Here is a 26074-nt window from a genome sequence, read left to right as displayed (position 1 = left end):
GTAGACAAGGGACACTAGAATCAAAGTCCAACCAAAGACAGTAGTTTGGAAGACTAACATTTTAACTAGTAAAACAAAATAAAGAACCCAGGAGATTAAAGGATATTCAGAAAGATTCATTCAGTTGATACTAAGCTAAATTTTCTGAGAACATGTCTCTTTTTTCTTTCTTTTTTTTTTTTTTGCGGTATGCAGGCCTCTCACTGTTGTGGCCTCTGCCGTTGCAGAGCACAGGCTCCGGACGTGCAGGCTCAGCGGCCATGGCTCATGGGCCCAGCCGCTCCGTGGCATGTGGGATCTTCCCGGACCAGGGCACGAACCTGTGTCCCCTGCATCAGCAGGCAGACTCTCAACCACTGCGCCACCAGGGAAGCCCAGAGAACATGTCTCTATATGAGATAACATGGAATAGAGTTATGAAACAGTAAGATATATAATATTTGCTTTTCCAGGAATGTTATGTGGTATGAAGGGTAAGTCCAACTGGGTTCAATACCAAGGTATTCATTTGTCATTGACATGCTCTCCATCAAGATTAGGAGGAGGAAAACAGCTGTTCTGATTGATGTTGAAAGTAAGAAACAATGGTTATCCTTGGAGACAAAAAATATACAATTTATTATAATCAGTATGAAAAGTGTGAATTCTGAAATCTAAGATTATAAAAATGACAACCATTCCATACTTTTTAATAGGCATGAACAGACCTGCCCCCATTCCAACTCTAGCTGGATGGTTGTTTCAGCTACATTTATAAGAATAAGATTTAGCACACAGAGAATAAGGCGAAATGTCCGAACAGTTAAATTTCAAATGCCTTGGGTTAATCCTCAAGAAAATACTTTAGATAAAAAGTATTCCCCATATGTCTAATTCATACATGATAAAAAGCATCAGTAAATTCCTACAAAGAACCTAAAATCAAGAGTTAGACCATTCATATAATTATCCAACTTACGAAGGGTTAACTGTATAAGGAAGCCTAACACCACTTTTGTCATTTCAACAAATAATGTCAGCAATCTTACCACTCTTATTCAAGCTTCTTTCTTAATGCTCCACTATATGATTTAAGGAAATGCAAACAACACGTTCAGGAGACTCAGTAGTCTTTGAAGAAGGAAAATAAAACATATGGAAGTGTATACTTTATAAGGCTTTAATGTTCCCTCCTCATTAGCACGGAAAATGTTTAACCAATAGAGTAAATCTGTATTAAGTCCTCTGCATTCAAAATAAACCCTTCTTCTTATGCTATGCTATAAGAGAAAAATATACAAATCTCAGTATTTATGTGATTTGAGTATGACTTTCATTCCAAACTGAGATGATATCATCAGAGGAACATGCATTTTGGATTAATACACTATTTACAATAACTACACTTATTAGACATAGCTCATTTTTACTGTAATGTTTTCCCTCTTATAAACCTAATATGCCAATGCTATCTACTCTATCAAAACCAGACATTCTGGCTGAGGTTAAAATTCATTATGTTACATCACTGTTTTCAATTTTTTTAAAAAATGGGAAAAAAAACTACAGTGCTAAATGTTAATTTAAACTATCTCCTCTAAGAAATTTCAGTAAAATATAAAAACAAAACAAAACAAAAAATCCCGAAATTTCCCCCATACAAGTTTGTTAAAATGATGGCAGCTTGTTGAAATCGTGAAGTTCAATTTGATAGAGAAGAACCACTTTTCTTTCAAGAGTAATGTATAGTTACATTCTCGAAATTATACTAAAACCTGGCCTAATTGTAACCAAAATGGTCTTTAAAAGGCTAAGAAAACCTCAATGCTGAATGCTAATGCTATCATTTTTAAAAAATCACTCACCTTTCAAACCTAGAGTTTGTAGCTGGAAGAGCCGACCAAGTTCATAAGGCAAAACCCGTAACAGATTGTTATTTAAAAGCAATTCCCTGTTTTTTTAAAAAAAAAAAACACAAAAACTGTTTTAGTTTAATATATCAAACTTTATTAATACCTACAGTCGTTGTTCTTAACCTGCCTTCTAACATAACATGAGTGATGTCTACATTCAGGGTATATTTCTCTACATTCATCCAAAAATGTTGTAACTGCCACAATTATTAACAGTGTTTCTATGATTTACTCATTCTCTAGCACAGATTAAAGTTAAAGGTATAGGAACTGTATGTCATTCTCAGGCTAAATATGCTCCCTTTTCTCTCTCACCCAAAATGCCTCTCAGATGCAAATCAGAGTGACACATATTTTATGTACCCAAAGACAGCAGATACCCTTGAACCTAGTCTCATTCATAGAAAAAAGTAATCTTTTTAAAATAAACTTCAGGATTTAACTATAGTAGCCAATTCCCTGTATCAATTTTTATAACAATACAACTATTATCACTTCAAGATACAACAATCATTGACACAGAATATAAACATTAAAAATAAAGCATAGGATAGTATAAATAGGATAGCACAGGTAAGATCTGATTTATGATTGTGAAATTTTGGGCAGACTACAGAAAAAATAAACAGCCCTTGTAATTAATTAATCACCAAAAGGTATAAAATAAATGACTAAAAAGTATAAAAAACAACAAAAACACACAGTGAGGGGATGGCAAAGAACAAGATTTTTAAATGATATTAAATATTTAATTTTAAACATGTGATGGCAATTTTTTAACATTACTATTCAGCAGATAAGGTAGAAAAGCGATCCTTGTTTTCATTGGGAACATTTATACAAGGTCTCAAGATTCCTATACAATTTTCTCCTATGAAGAAATTTCTTAAAGAATCCTGAAAGACTAGAAATAAATCCATTTATTATCAGGTTTTAAGATTTCCTTAAGGAGTTGTAATATATAAGCATAACTTGCCTTATAAAATAGATGTTTCTAAAACCTTTACTTATAAGCAAATCATTTTCCCAATTATTTCTCATTAGTCTAGACTAGTCTAGCCCCAATTAATTCTGATGAGATTTGTCACTTGAGTGTAAAGCGAGACTTAGGTATTTTATAGCCCTATCCCACCTCAAGTCTGTCAAAAGAAATTGGTCATACAAGCACATTTCTAGCCAGAAACCTCCAAATTTAAAGGAAGAAAGGAAAAGAAGCGTTCAATGGAGCCCAACTCAAGCACTCTGCTTAGACAATTTATATCATTTAACCTTCACATACATATGGAAATCCTACTGTAAGATGAGTAACCTTCCATAATATTCTTATTTGGTAAATTTAGAATTTTATACAGTGAGTCACATTTATATTTCCTCACCTGAGAGACACCATGTTTCCTAGTTCTGCTGGTAAACTTCTGAGTTTATTGGATGACAGATCCAGGTAAACCAGATTATGAAGCTTGGCAATATCAGGTGGAATGCGACTAAGGTAATTGTCATTTAGGTGCAGTGCTGTCAAGTGTGTCAATGACCAAAGTGATGTACTTAAGCTCCGCACTCTACCTAAAAGGCAAATATTGATGCATTAAACTTCTAGGCCCAAGACAAAGACTGAACTACAAGGACTAAAAAGTGGGAGAAGAGCCCACAAATACATACAGATATTGTGACTCTGGCATTTTAATTTTGTATTTAATGCTACTTGATTGCTTCCAAACACACCTGGTCCTTCTTTAATTTCATGCCACTTTTTTCCGACAACCATTCTTTCTCATGAATCTTCCATGTATTAAATAAGATGTGGCATAATGAGGAGACCCTTGGAGTCAGGGTGATCACATGGTCTCAAGGAGAAAGCATGGGGCTGAATTGAGCTTTTGTAGTAGAACAGTCCTGAATTTTTTTTCTCTAAGTTATGATCCTCACAAAAGCACTTCTCACATACTTCGTGAAAATTAATAGTGCAAGGTTTATCTATATCTAGGGCCTGAATTAGTCCACAAACTTTAAATAGACAGGAGTAATTGCTATGATTTAGAACCAACCTTAGATTAGCCGCCGGGAAAACCATTTTACTCCCAAAGGAGACATCTTCCCCAGCCTTCTCATATTTCAATTATACATTAATAACTCTGGTTTAAGATTTTGCATTTAAGTGCAACATACTCAAGGAAATAGTCACTCATTAAGCTTTACCTATCAGTCAGCATCTGACAGCTATGGTAGAACATGTACTGGAAAAAGAAGACTTGGTTCACAGTCCTGATTTTTACCATTTGTTAGCCATATAAGCCTAAACAAATCACATAGCTTCAGCTTCTGTAAAATGTGATGTTATCTTAACAATAAACTTATATGAAGAGACTCTGAAAACTTTACCAAAGTAAAATGCTAACAGATATTGATTAAAAGAGCAGTGGAAGGTAGAGACGGCAAAAAGTCTCAATAGGGAAATGTTATTTTTCATATGGCTATCAAGCAGTAGACTCGAACTTAGATCTTCTGTTCAGGGTTCACAGGTTCCTTCATGCTGTCTATAATCAGGCTTAAAGTGCCAATTAGGATTTTGCATTTTAATAGGAAACAAAGGTTTCAAGTGAAAAGAGGCTCTAGTAAAAAAGAAACTTATTTTAGTTTTACCCAGGGTTTAACCGAATGGTTCTCAACCAGGGGCAATACTGCTCCCCAAGGGACTTTAGCAATCTGGAGACATTTTTGGTTGTCAAAACTAGAGGGGTGCTACTGGCATCTAGTGGGTAGTGGCCAGGAGTGCTGCTAAATATCCGACACGCACACAACCACTCCCAACCACAAAGAACTGTCCAGCCCTAAGTGTCAATAGTGCCAAGTTGAGAATCCCTGGGTTAACCTAATAGGATTTGCTCATATTCATTTTTTTTAATTATCAATCACCTAACCACCACCTTTTAGCTAAAGATACAGGTATTTCTTGCTATTGACACCATAATATGTGTTTAACTCTTTCAAATGAAAGCTTACTGGGGAAAAAATTACATTCTAAATATAATCTGTATTGTATCAATTCATAAAAGAAAAACTGTACTTATATTTTATTTTTAATAAACTTTTAAGTTTGTGATAATTTTAGATCTACAGAAAATCTACCAAGATAATACAGTTCCTATATCCCCCTCGTCCAGTTGCCCCTAGTACCAGCATCTTATATTACCATGGTACATTTGTCAAAACTAGGAAACCAAGATTGGTACGTAGTGTCAATATTAACTAATTTATAGATTTTATTTGATTTCACCAGTTTTTACACCCTTTTGTTCGAAGATAACTAATTTATAGACTTTATTTGAATTTCACCAGTTTTTACACCTTTTTGTTCGAGGATCTGGAAGATCATATTTTTTGCATTTAGTCATCATGTCTCCTTAGTCTTCTCTCATCTGTGACAGTTTCACAGTCTTTCCTTGTTTTTCATGACCTTGACAATTTTGAGGATTACTAGCTAGGAATTTTGTGGAATGTCCTTCGGTTTGTCTGATGTTTTGCTCACTATTAGACTGGTTATGAGTGTTTAGGAATCACATTCTATTTTAACAACTCCTAAACATGTAATTTATAGAATAAACAGATAGCTCCTAGGTTTCCCATTCTACCAACAATGGGATGACAGGAGGACGGCAAAGATATCAATTCGCAAAAATGATTACTCTGCAACAGCCAAAACAAAATCTATTATATCAAAGAACCTAGTTTTACTTAGAAACTGAACTCCCAATGCCTTCAATTTTAGATGCCAACTGTGGCCCATAGTATTAATCTCAAAAGAAAGAATGGGAACAACGATATTTAGTCACAGATAAATCAATAAGTTAAACACTAGTGCCTCAGCATCTTGTATTTTCTCAATTAATTCATCTAATTAAAAATGTACAGCAAAGAAATAAGTATAACACTCAACTCTTGTTCATCATTGCTATTATAGCCCAGATTAAATATTTCAGATTCCACTCACCCGAGATTTCTAATTCTGCCCAGTGAGATTTTTTCCCATTGGCTACCTCCTCTGCTGACATGATGGTATAAATTCTGCGAGGATCTGGAGGGTCATATTTTTCCTTTGGCATCCCTATTAGTCTGTAAGGGAAAAAAAAATCAACAATTATAATCTAATAGAAAAAAAAGAGAGAAAGAAAAATGAGATGGTAAATTTTCTTCTCCCCCCTTGCCAGGCTACTACTAAATTCTCACTAGAAGGAAAACACATCTAAAGTATGCTAGGCTATTGCAGGTACTCAGTAAGAGATGTCTCAGGAAAAATGCAAAGAAGCAGGGACACTGAACTTCACAGAAAACATGGTGGTTGCTTCCCAAACATCCATTGCACCCCTTCCCCTTCATTTAGCTGCCTTGCTTCCCAAGACAGACTGACCCTATGCAAGTTTCCTGAATGGACTCTGACTGACCTAAGAGAATCAGAGTAATCCTATCCTCCTCGTCTCAGTGATACTCAGATATTCCATATCTAAGACAATTAGCACATGACATTCCCCTTGTCACAGAGATTAGTTCAGAAATATTTAATAATCACTAGGCTTAAGCTCATTTTATGTTTATGGGAGGAGCAGGCTTCTCTCTCCTGCTGGTCATAAATGAAAAAGAATACAGCCCCAGCTATTGTTGGCAAGCATCCAACTATAAGGAAAGCCAGTCGTAGCAGTCAAAGATGAGAAAATAGAGAAACAAAGCCAGAGTCCTCACCAAACCACGCCTGTAGCACTCTCAAATACTGGGCTTTTTGGATACACAAGTTAATCTATTTTACTTATTGTTTAAACTACTAGTTCATGTTTTGTTACTTGCAATCAAAAGCATCTAATTAAGATTATCATGTATCTTGGTTTGCATGGACCAGTCTTGGTTTATATCTGTTATTCTTAGGTAATTATTGATAACACTTCTTCACTCCCAAAAGTGTCCAATTTGGATCATGAGTTACATGGCCACCCTAACTGAAACTAATATTAAACAGTTTTCTTCAGTTAACTGCCAAAATAATCACTGAACAATCATCAGTGACGACCAGCTAGACATAAACTCCTCAAGAATGCAATGTATGAATCAGATGACAAATGGCCATAAAAGTAATCATTCAAGAGGTCTAATACAAGAGTTACTGCTCGGTAATTGGCAGAAAATGAAATCCCGTTCAGATCTAACAAGAATAGCAAATTACAAAATCCTGAACCTAATTAAACTCCTGCATGCTATCAGTAAATACCCTCATAGTATTTATAGTTGCTCATATTTTAACACAGAGACATACAGACACACATGAAAACCAACTGCCTAAAACTGGGAGTGTTTCTAAGTAGTTTAGAAGTTCTATCTCAATGTAAGAGTTACTTTCAGATGGTCTGAAATTTGTTACATAAAGAGAACAAAGAAAAATAGGAAGTATTCTATCATGTATCAAGGAATCAAAGCTCGAAAAGAATACAATCAAAATTTCCCATACCATAATTTGTCCTCATATTGCGGAAGGAAAAACAGTCATTCCTTCCTATTTACTAAAAGGGGCAAAGAGAAAGTTTTCCAGATTTTTTCATCTGTTAACAGTAATTAGCTTCCAAATTTCCAGGTTAAGCTCTTCTGCTCTAACCTTATCACACAACTGGGTGATACTGAAACATATTTTATTTTCCATAAATGTCCCGGATCTTCACACAGCACAAAGAGTATGATCATTTTCCTCGGGAAAAGCTTGATTTTTACCACTTTTGGCCTATGTAAATTATTTCTGAATATAAAATTTTTAGGTAACAAGGTTTTCAGAATTTCTACTATGCACCATAAGGTACACGTGTCTCTGTGGGTACTCCTGCACACTAATATAAGATTCTACAAAAACACAAGTTAAAGCAAAACCAAATCAAACAGATTCAGATCCAAAGACATGCTACAAATCCATCATCTACAATGAGAATGGATAAAAAACTAAGACTGTGACATTTGCAAAAACTATGTTTCATTAATTTTAAATCACTTTTATAAAATGTAGTGCATAGGTCAACTTAATTTGGCAGTTTTAATCATGGCTCCCACTAGACGGTGTGTTATTTAAGGGGACAGTAAGTTGTTTCTGTGTGGAGGCATATCCTTTTTATAACTCTATACAGTTCCTACCACATAGTAGGCACTGAATATGTATTTGTGGAATGATCATATATGCTTTATAATCCTAAAAACTACCATCTTCCTCTCACCTTTCCCAATTAACAGTCAATGCTCTTCTAAAAATTAATCTCATGAAATGGTCATTAATCCACATGTTCAATTTCCCTAAATATTTATAAAATCTAGATAGGAGATTAATCATCATCATCTCTTCTGGCCCACTAATGCTAATCTCTAAAACAGCTACTATATAAGAACTATATTTCTTTTTCTTTAATTTTTCATAAGTCTCCATCTTTGTAGGTCCAATAAAATTTATAAAATCTGTTCCTGCAAAACATATCCATAAAATGTTTACCAGTGTCTATAATATGTAAAAACCAAAGTAATATTAATACTGCTATATTAGGGGTCAAAGGTCTCCTTTGGATTTGATTAGGAAGTCAATAAAAATACAAGTCACTTAATCCTTCAAAATGAAACTAAATTTGGATAGTCTAACTGAAGTTAAAACATTTTTCATTTGCATTAACTAAGTAATTTAGTAGAGTCTATAGATCTGGTGATCACTACTGTCCCAAACATCAGGTTTTCAAGCATGTTACTAAAAACTTAGCTCAAATTTAGGAAACTGGTATTATTGAATACTCCTATTCAGCTTTATCTTCCCTCTCAGTTCCTCAGCATCAACCTTCCATCCTGGAGACATACCATAAAAACCTAATTCAAAATAAATATATAAAATAATAATTCAAACGTAATTTACACTGTTAATGTGTTTTCTCAACAGTCTAAGATATAGGTCAGTCCTAGGCTTAAATACTGGATTGACACTTTTCATCCAAGAAAGAGAAATGTTTTATTTTGTAAAGCCTAGCAGCTAATTTCCTTTTCCTATCTTCTTTATCAAATGGATGAAGAGGCAGGTTTTTTAATTGTTTTTTCCAAGAGTTTCTAATTTCTGCAATATCTTACATCAGTTCCTGCTATACACCAAGGATCCTCCCATTATATCAACCTAATTTATATTGGGGATCCTGATCACATAACAAAGTAAACTAAAAGCCCCTTCACAACACAGCCTTTTTAACTTCCAGTCTTCAAACCCCATTTTGACACTATGAAAAATACTCCACATAGCTCCCCAAATACTGACTACATAAGCTTCTTTGAACCTACCATCCTCTCCACTCCATTCCTTGAATCTCATTTTATCACCAACGCAGCCCCCTCAGATTCTAGGGCAAAATTTCTGAGAGCAACCGTCAGTCCTGGAAAAACAACCTGATTATCTCCTACTTCTTAGTTTCTATGAACTATCCTGAAAGTAAACAAGTCTTAATCTCTGTAACTGAAGGATGATTAATTACTACATATAGTGAAGATTTTCATTAATTTAGTTCTCAGTCTTCTGTATAATTAAGCAAAAACTTCACGTAAACCTGTAAAATACTGACTTCATGGAAAATGTATTCCAATCTTTTTTTAGCTGCAAAGCAACACTGTATGTAACACTAGGGCTACTTTGCCTTAAAAAATTTACCTTGGAGTTTCCAAAACTGTAAATAAAATACAAGATACCGACATAGCATCATGTTCAATGAATAGCATGTTACAATATATATATATGAGTTACGCCCAAATACACTATTGCCAAGGATTCCCAAATCTCAGGTTTTATATCTGGGGCTAGGAAAATAATGTAAAATAACTCCTCCCTGCCCCATCCCCGAATAATAATAATCTGAGCCAAATCAGAGCAAACTGTTAAAGGCCAGAACTAAACTTCTGCTAATTTTGGTCATCTGAAGCATCTTATTAAAAAAACAGCGGGCTCTATAGTACATATAAAAATGTTAAGTCCTTATGGTGTTAAACCACAGCTTTCCTCCCACCATCTTCTCTAAATTTAAGATCATTTTCTCTCAGTCTATAGTTCAACACAATTAATACTATTTCATTTAGAACTCAGAATAAGAAAGAGAATGCTACAACCACCGAATAGTGCTTCATAACGAACCAGACTTCTAACTCAATGAATCCAAACCTAAAGTACAAGCCAGTAGACATGCACTTATATCCATAGAAATATTAAGTGATCGTCTCAACAGTAGTTTGCAAAGCAATCTTAGGCAGAGATGCAGAGTTCCCAAAGTTGAAAGAAGACAAAATTAAGCCTACATTAGATATTTCTGCTTCCATTTTGGAGCAAGATGTAGTGACTTATTACACTTTACATATTCTCAGATAAATCTGTCTTCTATCAGCATTTATTTCCAAAGGTTATGAACACATTGTTTGTTATTTATTGAATACCCACCTTGACTAACATCCATCCTTCCCAACTGCTCTTAAACATTAAGACCATTTTCCCTTCTGAGAAAATATGTCTAAGTTTACCTTTTTTAATAAAGCAAACTAACCCTTGCACTACAGCATTTCTGAAGTTTCTATTTCCTCATCAACATCTATTTTTAGCTATACACAAGTATTAATCATTACAACTGTCATACAAAATCTATACCTTCCCTAAATGAGCTCAAGAGCTGATACTAAAAAACAGCACCTAGCAAATCACACTGCATATAGTAGAATCATACTGATAAAGATTGATGGCAATCACAAGAGCTGAGAAGACACCCTGAGATAAATAACAATTTCATCCACATTTCCACTCCTCTTCTATACCAAGGGCCTCTGGATGGCATTTGTCTTCAATGACATATTCAACTCAAGTCCGTAGATGATGACAATGCAAACGTTCAGAAAGAATCCATTCAAAGTTTTCATGATATCTCCCAATCTGTCACCATTCTAAACAAAAACAAAGCAAAATAAAATCCGTGTTTTACAATGGTAAAGCCACCCATCATTATGGAAAAAATAACCTTCAGACTTCTGGAATTTCATGTTTCTGATCAGTTTAACATTTATTCAAACATTTACTGGAGGAGTACTGATTGTAATGTATTATACCACGCACTAAGACTCCGACAGTGAACAAGCTGAACAGCATCATTGCCCTCAGGTAGCTTACATCACTTTAATGGCACTACTTGAAAAATAAAGTAATAAAATATTCTACTTTCAAATACTTCTACGAAGAATTTGGCATTTCTTCTTGTTACTACTCTTTTTCCCTTTATCAGGTAATTGCCACTGCATAGGCATATATAACAAAAAATCCCCTGAATGAAAATGAGATAACTGTAATGATTGTTATACTCCTTTATAAAGGTAATCTGAAGAAAACTTTAGAGTAATCCAGAAAGATAACTTCTGACTCTGTAAAAGGGGAAGTGTCAGGGTTAGTCTAACTTGTCAGTTAAAATACTATCATGAGGGAGAAAAAAGGCAGAAAGAATAAGAATGTAACTCCTTTTCTGCATATCTAGAAATTTTTTCCCCATATGTGGGATACCAGAAAACAAGAGCAGCAGCAGCATAAAACATAAATAAATACTAAAAGGAAAAATGAAGACCTGGAATTACAAATCTACCAAGCACTTCAAAGCTCCAAAATAATGCTATTATTGGACAAGTTTCATTTTATTTCACTAGCAATCAATTTAGACAACCAAAGCTTATGATTCTATCATAATGTCCTATCATTCCAAATTAGGTCTTAGTCTCTAACAACGACAATGCTTTAATGTTTCTTGTATTTAATGCCTCCCACTTACCTAAAAACAGTGAATACAATCTATCTATCTTACAGAAAACAGGAGGTAATTAGACTAGATTAAAAATTTCAACATCAATTTTCTCAGGACTATGACTTCTTCCCCAAATCTCTATCTTTCCATTTTTTTCGTGTAGCCTGTGTTTTCTACTTCCTCTGGTATACACATTCTCATCTGTTTCAATGATGTCAAATTCCTATCCATCCTTCATGGTTTAAGTCATCTTCCATCTCTTTTTTAGAATATTTCCCAACCTAAAAATCAACAAGCTGATTCTAAAATTTATGTGGAAGGACCTAGAAGAGCCAAAACACTTTTGAGAAAGAAATATAAACTTGGATGTGCCCACTATCTGATGTCAAGCCTTACTAGAAAGCAATGATAATCCAGACAGTTTGGTACTAATGAAAAGACAGACACATATAGTTGAAAAAAATATAACTGAGAAACTAGAAATAGACCCACGCATATACAGTCAATAGACTTTCCACGAAGGTACAAAGGTAATTCAATAGAGAAAGGATAGATTTTTCAACAAATGGTGCTGGAACAACTGGACATCCATATGCAAAAATAAAAAAATAAGCATCAATCCACACCTTGCACCATACACAAAATTAACTTGCAAGGATCATAAGCTTATATGCAAAAGCAAAACCTATAAAACTTATAAAAGAAAACGTAAGAGAAAAATCTTTGTGACTGTGGATTAGGCAAATATTTCTTCAATAAAACACAAAAGCATGATCCATAAAAGAAAAATACTGATAAACTAGATTCCTTGAAAATTTAAAACATCTACTCTTGAAAGGTGAATGAAAAGACATGCCCAGAGATTGAGAATAAATACATGCAAAACACTTATATGAAAAAGCACTCTGGAATATACAAAGAATTCTCAAAACAAAATCATAACAAAGTCTAATTTTTAAAAAGTGGCAAAAGATTTTAACAGATACTTCACCAAAGATACACAGATAGAAAATAAGCACATGAAAAGATGGTCAACATTAGGCATTAGGGAAATGCAACTTAAAATCACAATGAGATATCACTACACAGCTATTAGAATGATTACATTGAAAACTTACGATAGGACTGACAAGGAAAACACACATGTGCACGCGCACACACACACCCCATATCCTTGTGTGTATGCTTACAAATATATACATATTTGTACATAAATACACACACACTCACAACCTCAAATTTTACCAATGGGAAAGTACAATGGTACTGTCACTTCAGAAAACAGTTTTGTAATTCCTCATAAAATTAAACATACACTTATAGAACCCAGCAATCCCATTCCTAGGTATTTACCTAAGCAAAATTAAAACTTATGTTCATACAAAAGCCCATACATAAATGTTTTCAGCAAGTTTATTTATAGTCACCCCAAACTGGAAACAATACAAATATCCTTCAACTGATGAATAAACTGTGGAATAGCCATACACTGAAATACTACTCAGCAATAAAAATGATTGAATTACTGACACACACAACATGGATGAATGTCAAATGCATTATGCTAAATTAAAGACGCCATACTTAAAATGCTATATACAGTAAACTTCAACATAATAAAGGCCACGTATGACAAGCTCACAACAGACACCCATACTCAAAGGTGAAAACCTGAAAGCTTTTCCTCTGAGATCAGGAACAAGGCAAGGATGCCCACTCTTGCCACTTTCATTCAACATGGTACTGGAAGTCCTAGCCAGAGCAATTAGGTAAGAAAATGAAATAAAAAGGGATCCAAATCACAAAGGAAGTAAAACTGTTTGCAGATGACATATTATATGTAGAAAACCCAAAAGATATTAGAATAAATGAATTCAGTAAAGTTACCGGATACGAAATCAGTACATAAAAATCTGTTGTGTTTCTATACACTAATAACAAGCTATCAGGGAAATCAGGGAAACAATCCCATTAACATTTGCATCAAAAACAATAAAATACTTAGAAAGAAATTTAACCATGATAAAAGACCTGTACCCTGCAAACTGTAAGACACTGATGAAAGAAAATAAAGACACAAAAAGACAGAAAGACATCCCATCCTCATGGACTAGAAGAATTCAATGCAATCCCTATCAAAATTCCAATGCCATTTTTCACAGAAATAGAACAAATAATCCTAAAATGTACATGGAACCACAAAAGATCAGAAGAGCCAAAGAAATCTGGAGAAAGAACAAAGCTGGAGGCATCACTGTGAAATCACTTCCTGATTTCACAGTATATTACAAAGCTACAGTAGTCAACATAGCAGGTTTTGGGCATAAAAACAGACACATAGATTAACGGAACCAAGTAGAAGGCCCCAACATAAACCCAAAAATGTATGATCAGTTAATTTATAACAAAGGAGCCAAGAATATACAATGAGAAAGGACAGTCTCTTCAATAAACAGTGTTGAGAAAACTGAACAGCCACATGCAAAAAAAGCAAATGGACCCCTATCTTACACAATTAACAAAAACCAACTCAAAATTAATTAAAGATTTGAATGTAGACCTGAAACCATAAAACTAGAAGAAAACATAGGGGGTCAGCTCCTTGACATTGGTCTCAGTAATGATTTTTTGGATTTGACACAAAAGTAAAGACTACAAAAGCAAAAATAAACATATTGGACTATATCAAACTAAAACACTTCTGCTCGGTAAAGGAAACCATCAACAAAATGAAAAGGCAACCTACAGAATGGGAGAAAATATCTGCAAATCATGTATCTAATTAGGGGTTAATATCCAAAATAAATAAAGAACTCACACAACTCAATAGCAAAAAAAAAAAAAAAAAAAAAAAAAAATCCATAAATGGGCAAAGCATCTGAACAGACATTTTCCCAAAGAGATATATAGATGGCCAACAGATACATTAAAAGGGGCTCAACATCACTAACCATCAGGGAAATGCAAATCAAACCCACAATGGGATATCAACTCACACCTGTTAAAACAGCCATTATCAAAAGGACAAGAGATAAATGGTGAGGGTGTGGAGAAAAGGCAACCCTTGTGTACTGTCAGTAGGAGTGTAAATTGGTGCAGCCACTATGGAAAACAGTAAGGAGGTTCCTCAAAAAATTAAAAACGTAACTACCATACGATCTAGCAACTCCACTTCTGGGTATTTATCCAAAAAAAACAAAATCACTATCTAGAAAAGATATCTGAACCCATGTTCACTGCAGCATTATTTACAATAGCCAAGACACAGCAACAACTTACGTACCCATCAATAGATAAATGAATAAAGAATATGTGATACACACACACACACACAACACACAATGAAATATTATTCAGCCATAAAAAAATAAGGAAATCCTATCATTTGCAAACGGACCTTGAAGACATTATGCTAAGTAAGTCAGACAGAGAAAGACAAATACTGTATGCTCTCACCTGTATGTGGAATCCAAAATAAAGAAAAATAGTCAGATACGGAGAACAGATTGGTGGCTGCCAGAAGTGGGGGTGGGGGCGTAGGCAAAATGGGTGGAGTCAAAAGGTAGAAACTCCCAGTTACAAAACAAGTAAGTCCTGAGGATGTAATGTATAACATAGTAACTACAGTTAACAATACTGTATATTTGAAAGTTGCTAAGAGAAATCTTAAAAGTTCTCATCACACACACAAAAAAATGTAACTGCATGGTGATGGATGTTAACTACACCTTTCTCAGTGCAATCATGTCACAATATAACAAATCGTTAACGTTGTACACCTAAAACTAATACAATGCTATGTGTCAATTATATCTCAATTTTTTATAAAAAGCTATGTAGTATACAAATCCATTTATATGACATTCCACAATAATCAAAACTATGGGAACAGAAAACTGGTTAAGTGGTTGCCAGGGGTTAGGGGTGGAGGGAGGGATAGACTATAATAAGCATAAGGGAATTTTTTTTTGTGATGATGTGAACTACATATACTGGTTAATCTATAATTACTCACAATATCATCATCAGAAAGACTCTTAGGAAATGAAATAATTTAATCATTCACGTCTCTTGGTAAAGCAAAACAACTTGGGGAAAATTGCTTTCCCATCCAAAACACCACTTAAGTGAATAAAAAAGGAAAATAAACAGAATATGATTCCATATCTCTAGCTTTACCACAAGGCATTTATAAATGTTAGCCTAAAAAGAGCATAAATTGACTTTAGCAAATCAAATCACAAAAGTTAAATCCATAGCATTTTGCAAACTCTTAGTAACAATGCCAAAGAGCTGTAATAAGTCAACTTTATCATTGAGTAATAAATGCTAACAGAGTTTATATGACCCAGGCCATCTGAAGAGAAGATCCCTCCCCCGCTACTCCCCCACCCAATCCTCACACACACACACACACACACACACACACACACACACACACGTGCATGTGCTTGCAGGACAAGGGGATTACAAGCAGTTCAGGGTTGCTAAAAATATCACTGGAGGCATGGAGAGATGGTGCTGTATAGGTGGACAGAGAAAAGATCATGGAAAGTTCAAAAATCTGTTTATGCTTTCCTACAGAACATTTTCCTAACATGAAAAACTGTCAGCCATAGAGACTCTAATAATAAACATGATACTATAATCCTGGTTGCCTCCTTCATTCATTTCCTTTTACTTTCTTGCTCAACAGCATTTCTTCTAGTCACACTTCCAAGAGGTCCTATATCCTCTACTGATTCAGCTGTCACATTCTTAAATTACAAATTTATTAAAAAATAAAAATGAATAATAAAAATGCATAAATCATCTGAAAAAATTATAAATGCATTTAAAACCCTGTACTTATATGAAATATAAAATATTCTTATCACTTCCCATCATAAAAGCAAGACTATATAGCACGGTATTTGACTGTTATCACATTTAACCCAAGTTTTTCAGCATGCACAATTATAATGACTAGTGTAGTAAATAGATCCAGTTAGCCTAAGACCCAATTCTAAAATATGTACTCATACTCTTCTTTGAAATTGAGAGAATACACTTAGAGCAGACTAGCTCTAAATTCAGGATTCTTTAGAGTCAGCAACTAGCCTATATTCTAGTTCTAAAATACTGTAAATCCTTTCTTTCAGGTTTTGAAAACAAATGTAAGGTAGAAATCCAGATTTAGATTATTCCATCTAAAATCATGATTTTACGCCACAGAAGAAATGAAACAAAACCTCAAGCTTATGTCCCCAAGGTTTAATTTAAAATTCCCACTTAGTGATGGTTGGCTATAATTTTAGAAAGTTTCATTTATTAGGCTATCCCAGCAAATTTCTCTTCAGAAATTTCCGAATTAACACATATTTAATGAAAAACACTATTATTTAATGGCTACATTAAAAATATCATAAAATTTCTAAACTAATATTTAATGAAAGACACCGTAATTTAATTTTTATACGCAGATACATCAAATACAGGACTAAAAAGAGCTACAGCAATCCAAGTCCATAAAACTGAACTAGACAAATTGTTTCAGGGGGAAAGTTTCTTCTACAGTTCAGTTTCCTCATGATTCTCTTTGAACAGGGAAAGTTATAATATACCAAATAATAAACTTCCTTGTTCTCAGGAATCAATTCCAAAGTGAATAAATGAAAAGGGACTCTCCCTTTGATGGTTAGGAAGTGATGCTAGTCATTCCAAAATGGTGACCAAAAATATGTATAATAGTAACTAAAAGATCATATATTCTATACAGTCTTAGTAAAATTAACTTTAACCAACATACATTGTTGTTTGTTATCTTTGCTTTTAAGAACTAGCCTCCAATAAAACTAGTAGCTCTTTTACACTGATAACAGCCTAATATAAGTTTCCTTTAATAACTACCTTAAAATCCCATGATTTACTTTAAAAAACACACGGTATTCAAATAATGACAGTTTTTCAAAGATACACAAAATATAAATACTACGGAAATTGGTTTAGCCAGAATTCTATTATTTGACCCTCTCTAATACCCAACATTTGTGCCAATCTACAATTCTACAATAAATAATCCTCAAGAATAACATTTATAATCAGTATAGAGTGGATGTTTATTTTTTTGTAGCCCAACCTGAAAGGTGGTAATCTATATTTAGCAAAAAGCACCTTTAAAAATCAGAACAGTCCATTCTCCAATTGTGAAAGGGCACTAACTCATATTTTTTTACTTTTTTGAAGATTTAAATCTGTGGGAAAGTATTCAAGATGTACTGCTAACTAAAAACAAAAACTGATTTAATATATAATAATCCCATCTTTGTAACAAAACAATGTGTATATGAAATCTGTACCAATGTGCAGGAAAAAATCTAAAAGAATAATAGGATTATGAGTAATTTTTATTTTTCTTATTTAGTTATATTCTCTAACTTCAATATTGACAATATATTGTTCTTGTAATATGACAATAGAACTTTTTTATTATTAATAAACTTTAATTTTAGGGCAATTTTAGGTTCACAGTAAAACTGAGCAGAAAGCACTGAGCTCCCGTTTACTTCCTGTTTCCACACAGCACAACCACCCCCAACAGTTATTTATTATAATCAAAGAACCTGCACTGACACGTTATCAACCGAAGTTCATAGCTTACAACAGGGTTCACTCTTGCTGTTTTACATTGTTACAGTCTGGCTATTTGACATGTGTATGATGACAATTAACTACCCATGTAGCACGGTAGAGAATACTTTCACTGCCATAAAAATCCTCTGTGCCCTGCTTATTCATCCCTCCCTCTCCTCTAACCCCTGGCAACCAATGATCTTTTTACTGTCTCCACGGTTTTGCCTTTTCCAGAATGTCTATAGTTGGAACCATATAGTATGCAGCCTTTTCAGACTTGCTTCTTTCACTCATTAATATGCGTCTAAGGTTCTTTCATGTCTTTTCATGGCTTGATAGCTCATCACTTTTTAGCACTGAATAATATTTCCATTGTCTGGATGTGCTACAGTTTATTTATCCACTCACCTACTGAAGGACATCTTGGTTGCTTTCGAGTTCTGGCAATCATGAATAAAGGCCACTATAAACATCCATATATGAGTTTTTAGGTAGACATAAGTTTTCAATTCATTTGGGTAAATACCAAAGAGCATGACTGCTGACTGGATCATATGATAAGAATATATTTAGTTTTATAAGAAACTACCAAATAGCCTTCCTTCCAAAATGGCTGTACCAATTTGCATTCCCAACAGCAATGAAGAGTTCCTGTTGCTCCAAATCCTCGCCAACATTTGGTGTTGTCAATGTTTTGGATTTTTGGCCACTCTTACAGGTGTGTAGCATTCACCATTATTTTACAAAGAGTTTTTTCTTTTTTTTTTTTTGCGGTACACGGGCCTCTCCCTGCTGTGGCCTCTCCCGTTGCGGAGCACAGGCTCCGGACGCACAGGCTCAGCGGCCATGGCTCACGGGCCCAGCCGCTCCGCGGCATGTGGGATCTTCCAGGACTGGGGCACGAACCTGTGTCCCCTGCATCGGCAGGCGGACTCTCAACCACTGCGCCACCAGGGAAGCCCTACAAAGAGTTTTTTTAATTAAAAATTTCAAAGGCACCTGACATATATTTGAAGATATATGCAAAACTTCCACATTTTAAAAAATAATTTCTTTCATAATTCAGATAATAACCTAGCACATTATCAATGCTGATAAAGTTATATCCTACAGACATCTGCAAAAATATTAAGATAAATAACAAGCTCATACTGTAAAATACAAAGACTAATAAAACAAAAAACAAAATTCTGCCAAATAAGAAAGATAATTTAAGAATACCTAGATTCACATAATTAATGAGTCTTGTAAAGAGATCATTGCCCATTTAAACATCCATATTTTCTTTGATGAACAGCAGTAAATTCAAGCATTTTTATGCTTAATTGTTTAGTTATTATAAGCCTAACACTATAGAAGTATACTATGTCATATAATTTACCTAAGGTTTATTCATCTGTTGCACCAATACTTTTCTAAATTTTTTTCCATATTCTGGTTAAGGAAATTAACCTGTTTTGCTTAGTATTATTTAAACTATAAATATAGGATATTTTAAAAATCATTTGGTATTATGAAAAATATTCTGATAAGGCAAACCACAACTAAAAGAAACACTAGCTGGGGACTTCCCTGGTGGTGCAGTGGTTAAGACTCCACCTGCCAATGCAGGGGACACAGGTTTGAGCCCTGGTCCAGAAAGATCCCACATGCGCGGAGCAACTAAGCCCACTGCCACAACTACTGAGCCTGCGAGACACAACTACTGAGCCCGCGTGCCACAGCTACTGAAGCCTGCGTGCCTAGAGCCCGTGCTCTGCAACAAGAGAAGCCACCACAATGAGAAGCCCACGACCCACAACAAAGAGTAGCCCCCATTCGCCGCAACTAGAGGAAGCCCGCGCACAGCAACAGACCCAATGCAGCCAAAAATAAAATTAAAATAAATTAAAAAAAAACACTAGCTGTTTTTAATTTATAGATTCAAAACCACATTCTTCCCAGAAAATGTACATAAACACACACATATCTGAAGCATAAAGATCATATTCAAAAGCATGTTTAAAAACTTACTGCCAATAACACTTTTCACTGTATTTACTCTTAAGTTGTTCAGTAATTTTAATTCAAATAGAATACCTTGCATTGTTATTTCTTTTTCTTTTTCTTTTTAAGATCCTGTTTAAAGGTCACTTATGAATGCCTAAGGACAATAGACTACCTCCAAGCAAAAATTTCCTTTTTGGGGGTAGGATATACTTGTTTTCCCAGCCACCTCTGAACACAGCATAAGAAGTGGAATCATAAGACAGGTGACTTCTTATCTCTTTTTTTGAAAACAAAATGCAATAACATACAAAAAAGTTTAGACCTGGGTGCTGTTATCCATTGAAAAATTCCCTAGATGCCTAAATCCATTGCAGCTTCATGGGCAAGAAAAGATTTTTTCAAGCCATCAGTTTGAGCAGTCACCAAAAAAAGAGAGATACCCTACTGACCAATCCCAGTAGCAGCAACTAATCAAGCAGCTATGCTAAAGTGAAAATATGAGAAAGATCTATTGAATAAAATTAGTGGCAATCTTGAAAAATAAGTACTGATTAATAAAACCGTCATGGCTCTCTCCAAGAAATACTAAAACAAGTCACAGTCTCATATCACAGCACACACCTGAAGTCCCCTCTAAAAAAGTAGTTCTCAACCAGGTGTGATTTTGCCCCTCGGGAGACATTGGGCGATGTATAGACTTATCTTTGATTGTCACGACTTGGGGGGTATGCTGCTAATGAGTAGAGGTCATGGATACTGCTAAACATCCTACTCAGCACAGGCCCTCACACAAGAAATATCTGACTCAAAAGGTCAATAGTGCCAAGGTTGAGAATCCTGCACAAAAACTGAGTCCAGAGTATAGTGTATGTTAAAGAAGTGTTTAGAGAAATCAAGTACTACTGCAAAAAAATCTCTTATGATAGAAAGGAAAAAGTCGAAGGTTATGAGTTAAATTATGAGTTACATTTATTCCTAAATTCTTGGCTAAGGACATCCTAGCCAATTAAAGTTGTCTCCAGGTGCTAAGACAAGCAGATAGTTATTCCACCAAAGGCTGAGCATCTCAGCAATTTCCACGTAGAGACAAATATCAGGCTATAGCTACTACTCAATGAGCACCAACCATCTGAAAACATTATCCACAGTGTTTTACATATATTAATTCACTTAGTAATCACAAATACTCTAAGTTGTAGGTGCTTTAATTATTTCTATTTCGGAGAGGCAAGACAAACTTGCCTCTGGTTACATGGCTAGTGGGCAGCAGAGCTGGGATTTAACCCAGGCAGTCTGGTCCTACAGTCTCAGTCTTATCCAACACACCATTACTGCTTCATATGCTGGACCTGGGAAAGTCTGAGAACAGAGCAAGAGGGCAAAGAGAAACTTCACAATAACTAGAGTCTTCTCTTGAGTATTAAAGACTAGCCATCAATTGCTGAGTGTTGGACAGGGAAGCTGAGAAAGACACAGCCAATATAACTACAGGAATTGCTCCACTTCAGATGACAGATAAGCTCTCTTGGTGGGGAAGAGTGTGTGGTGTGAGGATGTGTATGTGGGGGGGGGGGGTGCAATTTGTTATGAATTTCACTAAATTAAAATGTGCCACAAAATTAACAAATAATCAAAAAATATACAATACTCATTATTGTAAATTTCATGTAACCAATTGACTCACACAATGTTTCAGTTCATTTGTTACTGAATTCTTGTTTCTGTAACTAACGGATGGTAGCAAATGACAAATGAATGCAGTTCCAACATGAATTATGGTTAACAATTTCATTTACATTAAAAAGATAAACAATAAATATCAGAACTTTACTTATTTGTCAATAACATAAGAAATTTCTTTGCTGATAATGGTTGTCTAATACTGCAAAAATATTTCCTTAATTTTTTGTGCTACTCACAACAGACTCAGAACATTGAAGTTTAATCTGGATTAATAATATTTGCTCCATCATTTCCTAACAGTACACAATTAACAAATTGAGCTCTATTTGTAGCATTTGCTTATCTGTAAATCTCCCATATGAATAGCAAATTTCAAGTTATCAATAGGATACGCAGTAAACACAGCATTAGGTTGTATTTCAGAAGTAAATAATCTCAAGAGTATAGACACAATAGCAAAATAATTAGTAATTGATGAGTTTTGAGTATTATCTTTGTTTCTAATATGATTTAATTGTTACATAATTTAATTTTCAATAGGTTGTATTTAATAACTGGCTTGCAAAATACCTTAAAAATGAACAACTGGCCATCTCAAACAAGCACAAGCCAACTCCAGGACACCACTGTAGCACACCACTGCCTTCCCCTCTCTTACAGATCCTCCGTTCCTTGGAGTCAATTCTGCTTCACTGAAAAATCCAAATCAAATCCAAATCCAAATCCAAATTAGTTTTCCTGTACCTAGCAAAACTAATTTACTTCTCCCACTCCACCTCCAAAGAACTTCATTCATTAAATAATAAAACACAGGAACTACTCTTTATTTATAAGAATGTATGCATCCTATTATATGAAAAGAACAAAAGTAAATTTTAGAAATAGAAGGAAACAGAGATCATATGTAGTCCAGTACTTCTCAACCACAGTTAGTCTTTAAGGAAGAAACAATACAAATTCTACCCAAACTCTTCCACAAAGTTGAGATGAACATTACCCTAATACCAAAACCAGACAGTACATGAAATGTTTTTAAAATTTTTAGCAAATTGAATCCAGTAATATATCAAAAGGATGATATATCATAGCAAGTGGTGATTATCCCAGAAATGCAAGGTTGTTTAACAGTAAAAAAAAAAAAAATCTATATAATCCACCTATATCCAGACTAGTATATACAATAAACACACACACACACACACACACACACACACACACACACAAAATCCTCAACAAAGGCACAAAATGCATTTTAAAAAATCTTAACAGCCATTCCTATTTGAAAAGAAAAAAACTCTCATTTCAAAAATAAAAAGAAACATACTCAGCCTGATAAATGGCATCTATGAAAAACATACTTAATAGTGAAACTCTGAATGCTTTCCTGCTAAGATCAGGAACAAGGCAATGTTTCACTTCTTTTCAACTTCGTACAGATGGTCCTAGCCCATGCAATCAGGCAAGAAAAAGATATAAAAGGCATTGTGACTAGAAGGAGGAGTAAAAACCCATCTTTATTCTCAGATAACACAATTGTTTATATGTAGAAAATCCCACAGATTCTACAAAAAAAGCTACTAGACCTAATAAGTTTAGCAAGGTGGCAGGATATGATACAAATATATCCCCCCTCCAAAACTGCATTTTTAAAATACCATTTATAGTAGTACCAAAAATTATACAATACTTAGAGATTAATATGAAAAAAGAGATGTGCAAAACCTGTAAACTGAAAACAACAACACTGCTGAGAAAACTTAGAGCTAAAGTAAATGAAGATATACAGCATGTTCATAGAACATAAGACTCAACATTGTTACGATGTTAATTCTCCTCATATTCACATACAGATTCACTATAATCCCAATCAAATCCCAGCAGGTAGTTTTTATAAAAATTGACAAGCTTATGCTAAAATTTATATAGAAATCTTAAGGACCTGGAACAGCCAAAATAACTTAGAAAAGGAAAAATAAAATGGAAGACTTATACTATCTGATTTCAAGAGTTATTATAAAGGTATAGTAATCATGGTGACGCGGTATTAGCATAAACATAAACAAATAGATGAAGAGAACTGAATAGAGATTCCAGAAGTAAATTCACATATATATGGTCAATTAATTTAAAACACAGACGTCAAGGCAATTCAATAGGGAAAGGATAATATTTAACAAGTAGTGCTGGAGCAATTAGATTGCCATACTCAAACTAATGAATCTCAAACTTTACTTCACACCATATACAAGAATTAACTCAAATTCGCTAACAAGTATTAATTTACATGTATTATTAATTCACTTAGTAATCACAACTACTCTAAGTTGTAGGTGTTTTCATTATCTCTATTTTAGAGAGGCACAGAGAACTATAAACGTAAAAGCTATGGGCTTCCCTGGTGGCGCAGTGGTTGAGAGTCTGCCTGCCGATGCAGGGGACATGGGTTCGTGCCCTGGTCTGGGAAGATCCCACATGCCACAGAGCGGCTAGGCCTGTGAGCCATGGCCACTGACCCTGCATGTCCAGAGCCTGTGCTCCGCAATGGGAGAGGCCACAACAGTGAGAGGCCTGCGTATCACAAAAAAAAAAAAAAAAAAAAAAGCTAAAATTACAAAATACCTAGAAGAAAACACAGGAGAAAATTCATAATCATGAGTTTAGCAAAGATTTCTTAAGCAAAAGAATAAGAACATGATCCATCAAGCAAAAAACTGGTAAGTTGACCTTGATAAAAATCAAGAACTTTCATTCTTTGAAAATCATTAGTAGGAAACAGAGAAATCAATCCACAGACTGGGGAAAATATTTGCAAATCATATGTGTAATAAAAAAATGTACTATCCAGCATAAACAAAGCATTCTCAAAAATCAATAATAAGAAAATTTTCTTAATGGACAAATCATCTTAATATATACTTCACCAAAGAAGATATGTGGATAGCAAACAAGCACATGATAAATACTCAATGTCATTAGAGAAATTAAAATTAAACCACAATGAGATACCATCTACTAGAATGGCTAAAATTTAAAGACTGACCAGGTGAGAATGTGGAGCAACGAGAACTGTCAAACAATGCAGGTAAAATGAAAAATAGTACCACATTGGAAAACAGTTTCACAGTTTCTTAAAAAGTTACATGTTAAATACATACCTATCAAATGACACAGACATTTCACTGCTGGATATTTACTCAAGAAAAATTAAAACACATGTACACTCAAAGACTTAACTGAAATCAAATGTTCTTGACAGTTTTATCTGTAATAGCCAAAAACTGGAAATAATCTAAATGTCTATCAACAGCCTAATAAATAGAATGTGGTAAACACAAAAAATGAAGTACCACTCAGCAATAAAAAAGGAATGACCTATACTATTAATACATAATGATCAAAGGATCAGTCCAAGAAGAACATATAACAATTGTAAATATATATGCACCCAACAGAGGAGAACCTCAATATATAAGGCAAATGTAAACACACATAAAAGGAGAAATTGACAATAACACAATACTAGTGGATGACTTTAACAACCCACTCACATCAATGGATAGATTAGCCAGACAGAAAATCAACAAGGAAACACAGGCCTTAAATGACACATAAGACCAGATAGACTTAACTGATACTTATAGAGCATTCCATCCAAAACCAACAGAATACATTTAGTGCACATGGAACATTCTCAGGATAGATCACAGGCTCGGCAACAAAGCAAGCCTTGGTAAATTTAAGAAAACTGAAATCATATCAAGCATCTTTTCCAACCACAATGCTATGAGGCTAGAAATCAACTACACACACACATAAACACAACCTGCAAAAAACACAAACACGTGGAGGCTAAACAATATGCTACTAAACAACCACGAATCACTGAAAACATCAAAGACAAAATAAGAAAATACCTAAAGACAAATGAAAACAAAAACATGACGATCCAAAACCTATGGGACACAGCAAAAGCAGTTTTAACAGGGAAGTTTATAGTTATACAAGCTTACCACAGGAAACAAGAAAAACCTCAAAAAAACAACCTAACCTTATATCTAAAGCAACTAGAGAAAGAAGAAAGGAAACCCAAAG

The 26074-nt window shown here is 34.4% G+C and overlaps 1 protein-coding gene and 1 long non-coding RNA gene across 7 annotated transcripts in view; one reads left to right on the top strand and one right to left on the bottom strand.

The window, feature by feature from the left end:
* The window catches only part of CNOT6L (CCR4-NOT transcription complex subunit 6 like), a 119386-nt gene that overhangs the window by 64876 nt on the left and 28436 nt on the right, over positions 1-26074 (bottom strand). For 4 of the 6 annotated variants that reach the window (XM_033406472.2, XM_033406471.2, XM_033406470.2 and 1 more), the window contains exons 2-4: positions 5881-6002; positions 3269-3455; positions 1845-1930 (exon numbers count right to left, since the gene is read on the bottom strand). In XM_033406472.2, the coding sequence (XP_033262363.1) occupies positions 1845-1930; positions 3269-3455; positions 5881-5992 (385 nt within the window). In that variant the 5' untranslated portion in view covers positions 5993-6002. Of the gene's footprint in view, positions 1-1844; positions 1931-3268; positions 3456-5880; positions 6005-10730; positions 10753-26074 lie in introns of those variants that run through there. The other 2 variants (XM_033406473.2, XM_033406475.2) reach the window with 2 other exon arrangements.
* The window catches only part of LOC125964287 (uncharacterized), a 36830-nt gene that overhangs the window by 1190 nt on the left and 9566 nt on the right, over positions 1-26074 (top strand). The window contains exon 2 of the long non-coding RNA XR_007477188.1: positions 20426-20562. This is a non-coding gene — a long non-coding RNA (uncharacterized LOC125964287). The remainder of the gene's footprint in view (positions 1-20425; positions 20563-26074) is intronic.

This window comes from Orcinus orca, chromosome 4, assembly GCF_937001465.1.
Source record: "Orcinus orca chromosome 4, mOrcOrc1.1, whole genome shotgun sequence".
NCBI classification, from domain to species: Eukaryota; Metazoa; Chordata; class Mammalia; order Artiodactyla; family Delphinidae; genus Orcinus; species Orcinus orca.
The sequence above is the reverse complement of the archived record's forward strand: the minus strand, read 5'-3'. Positions and strand labels throughout refer to the sequence as shown.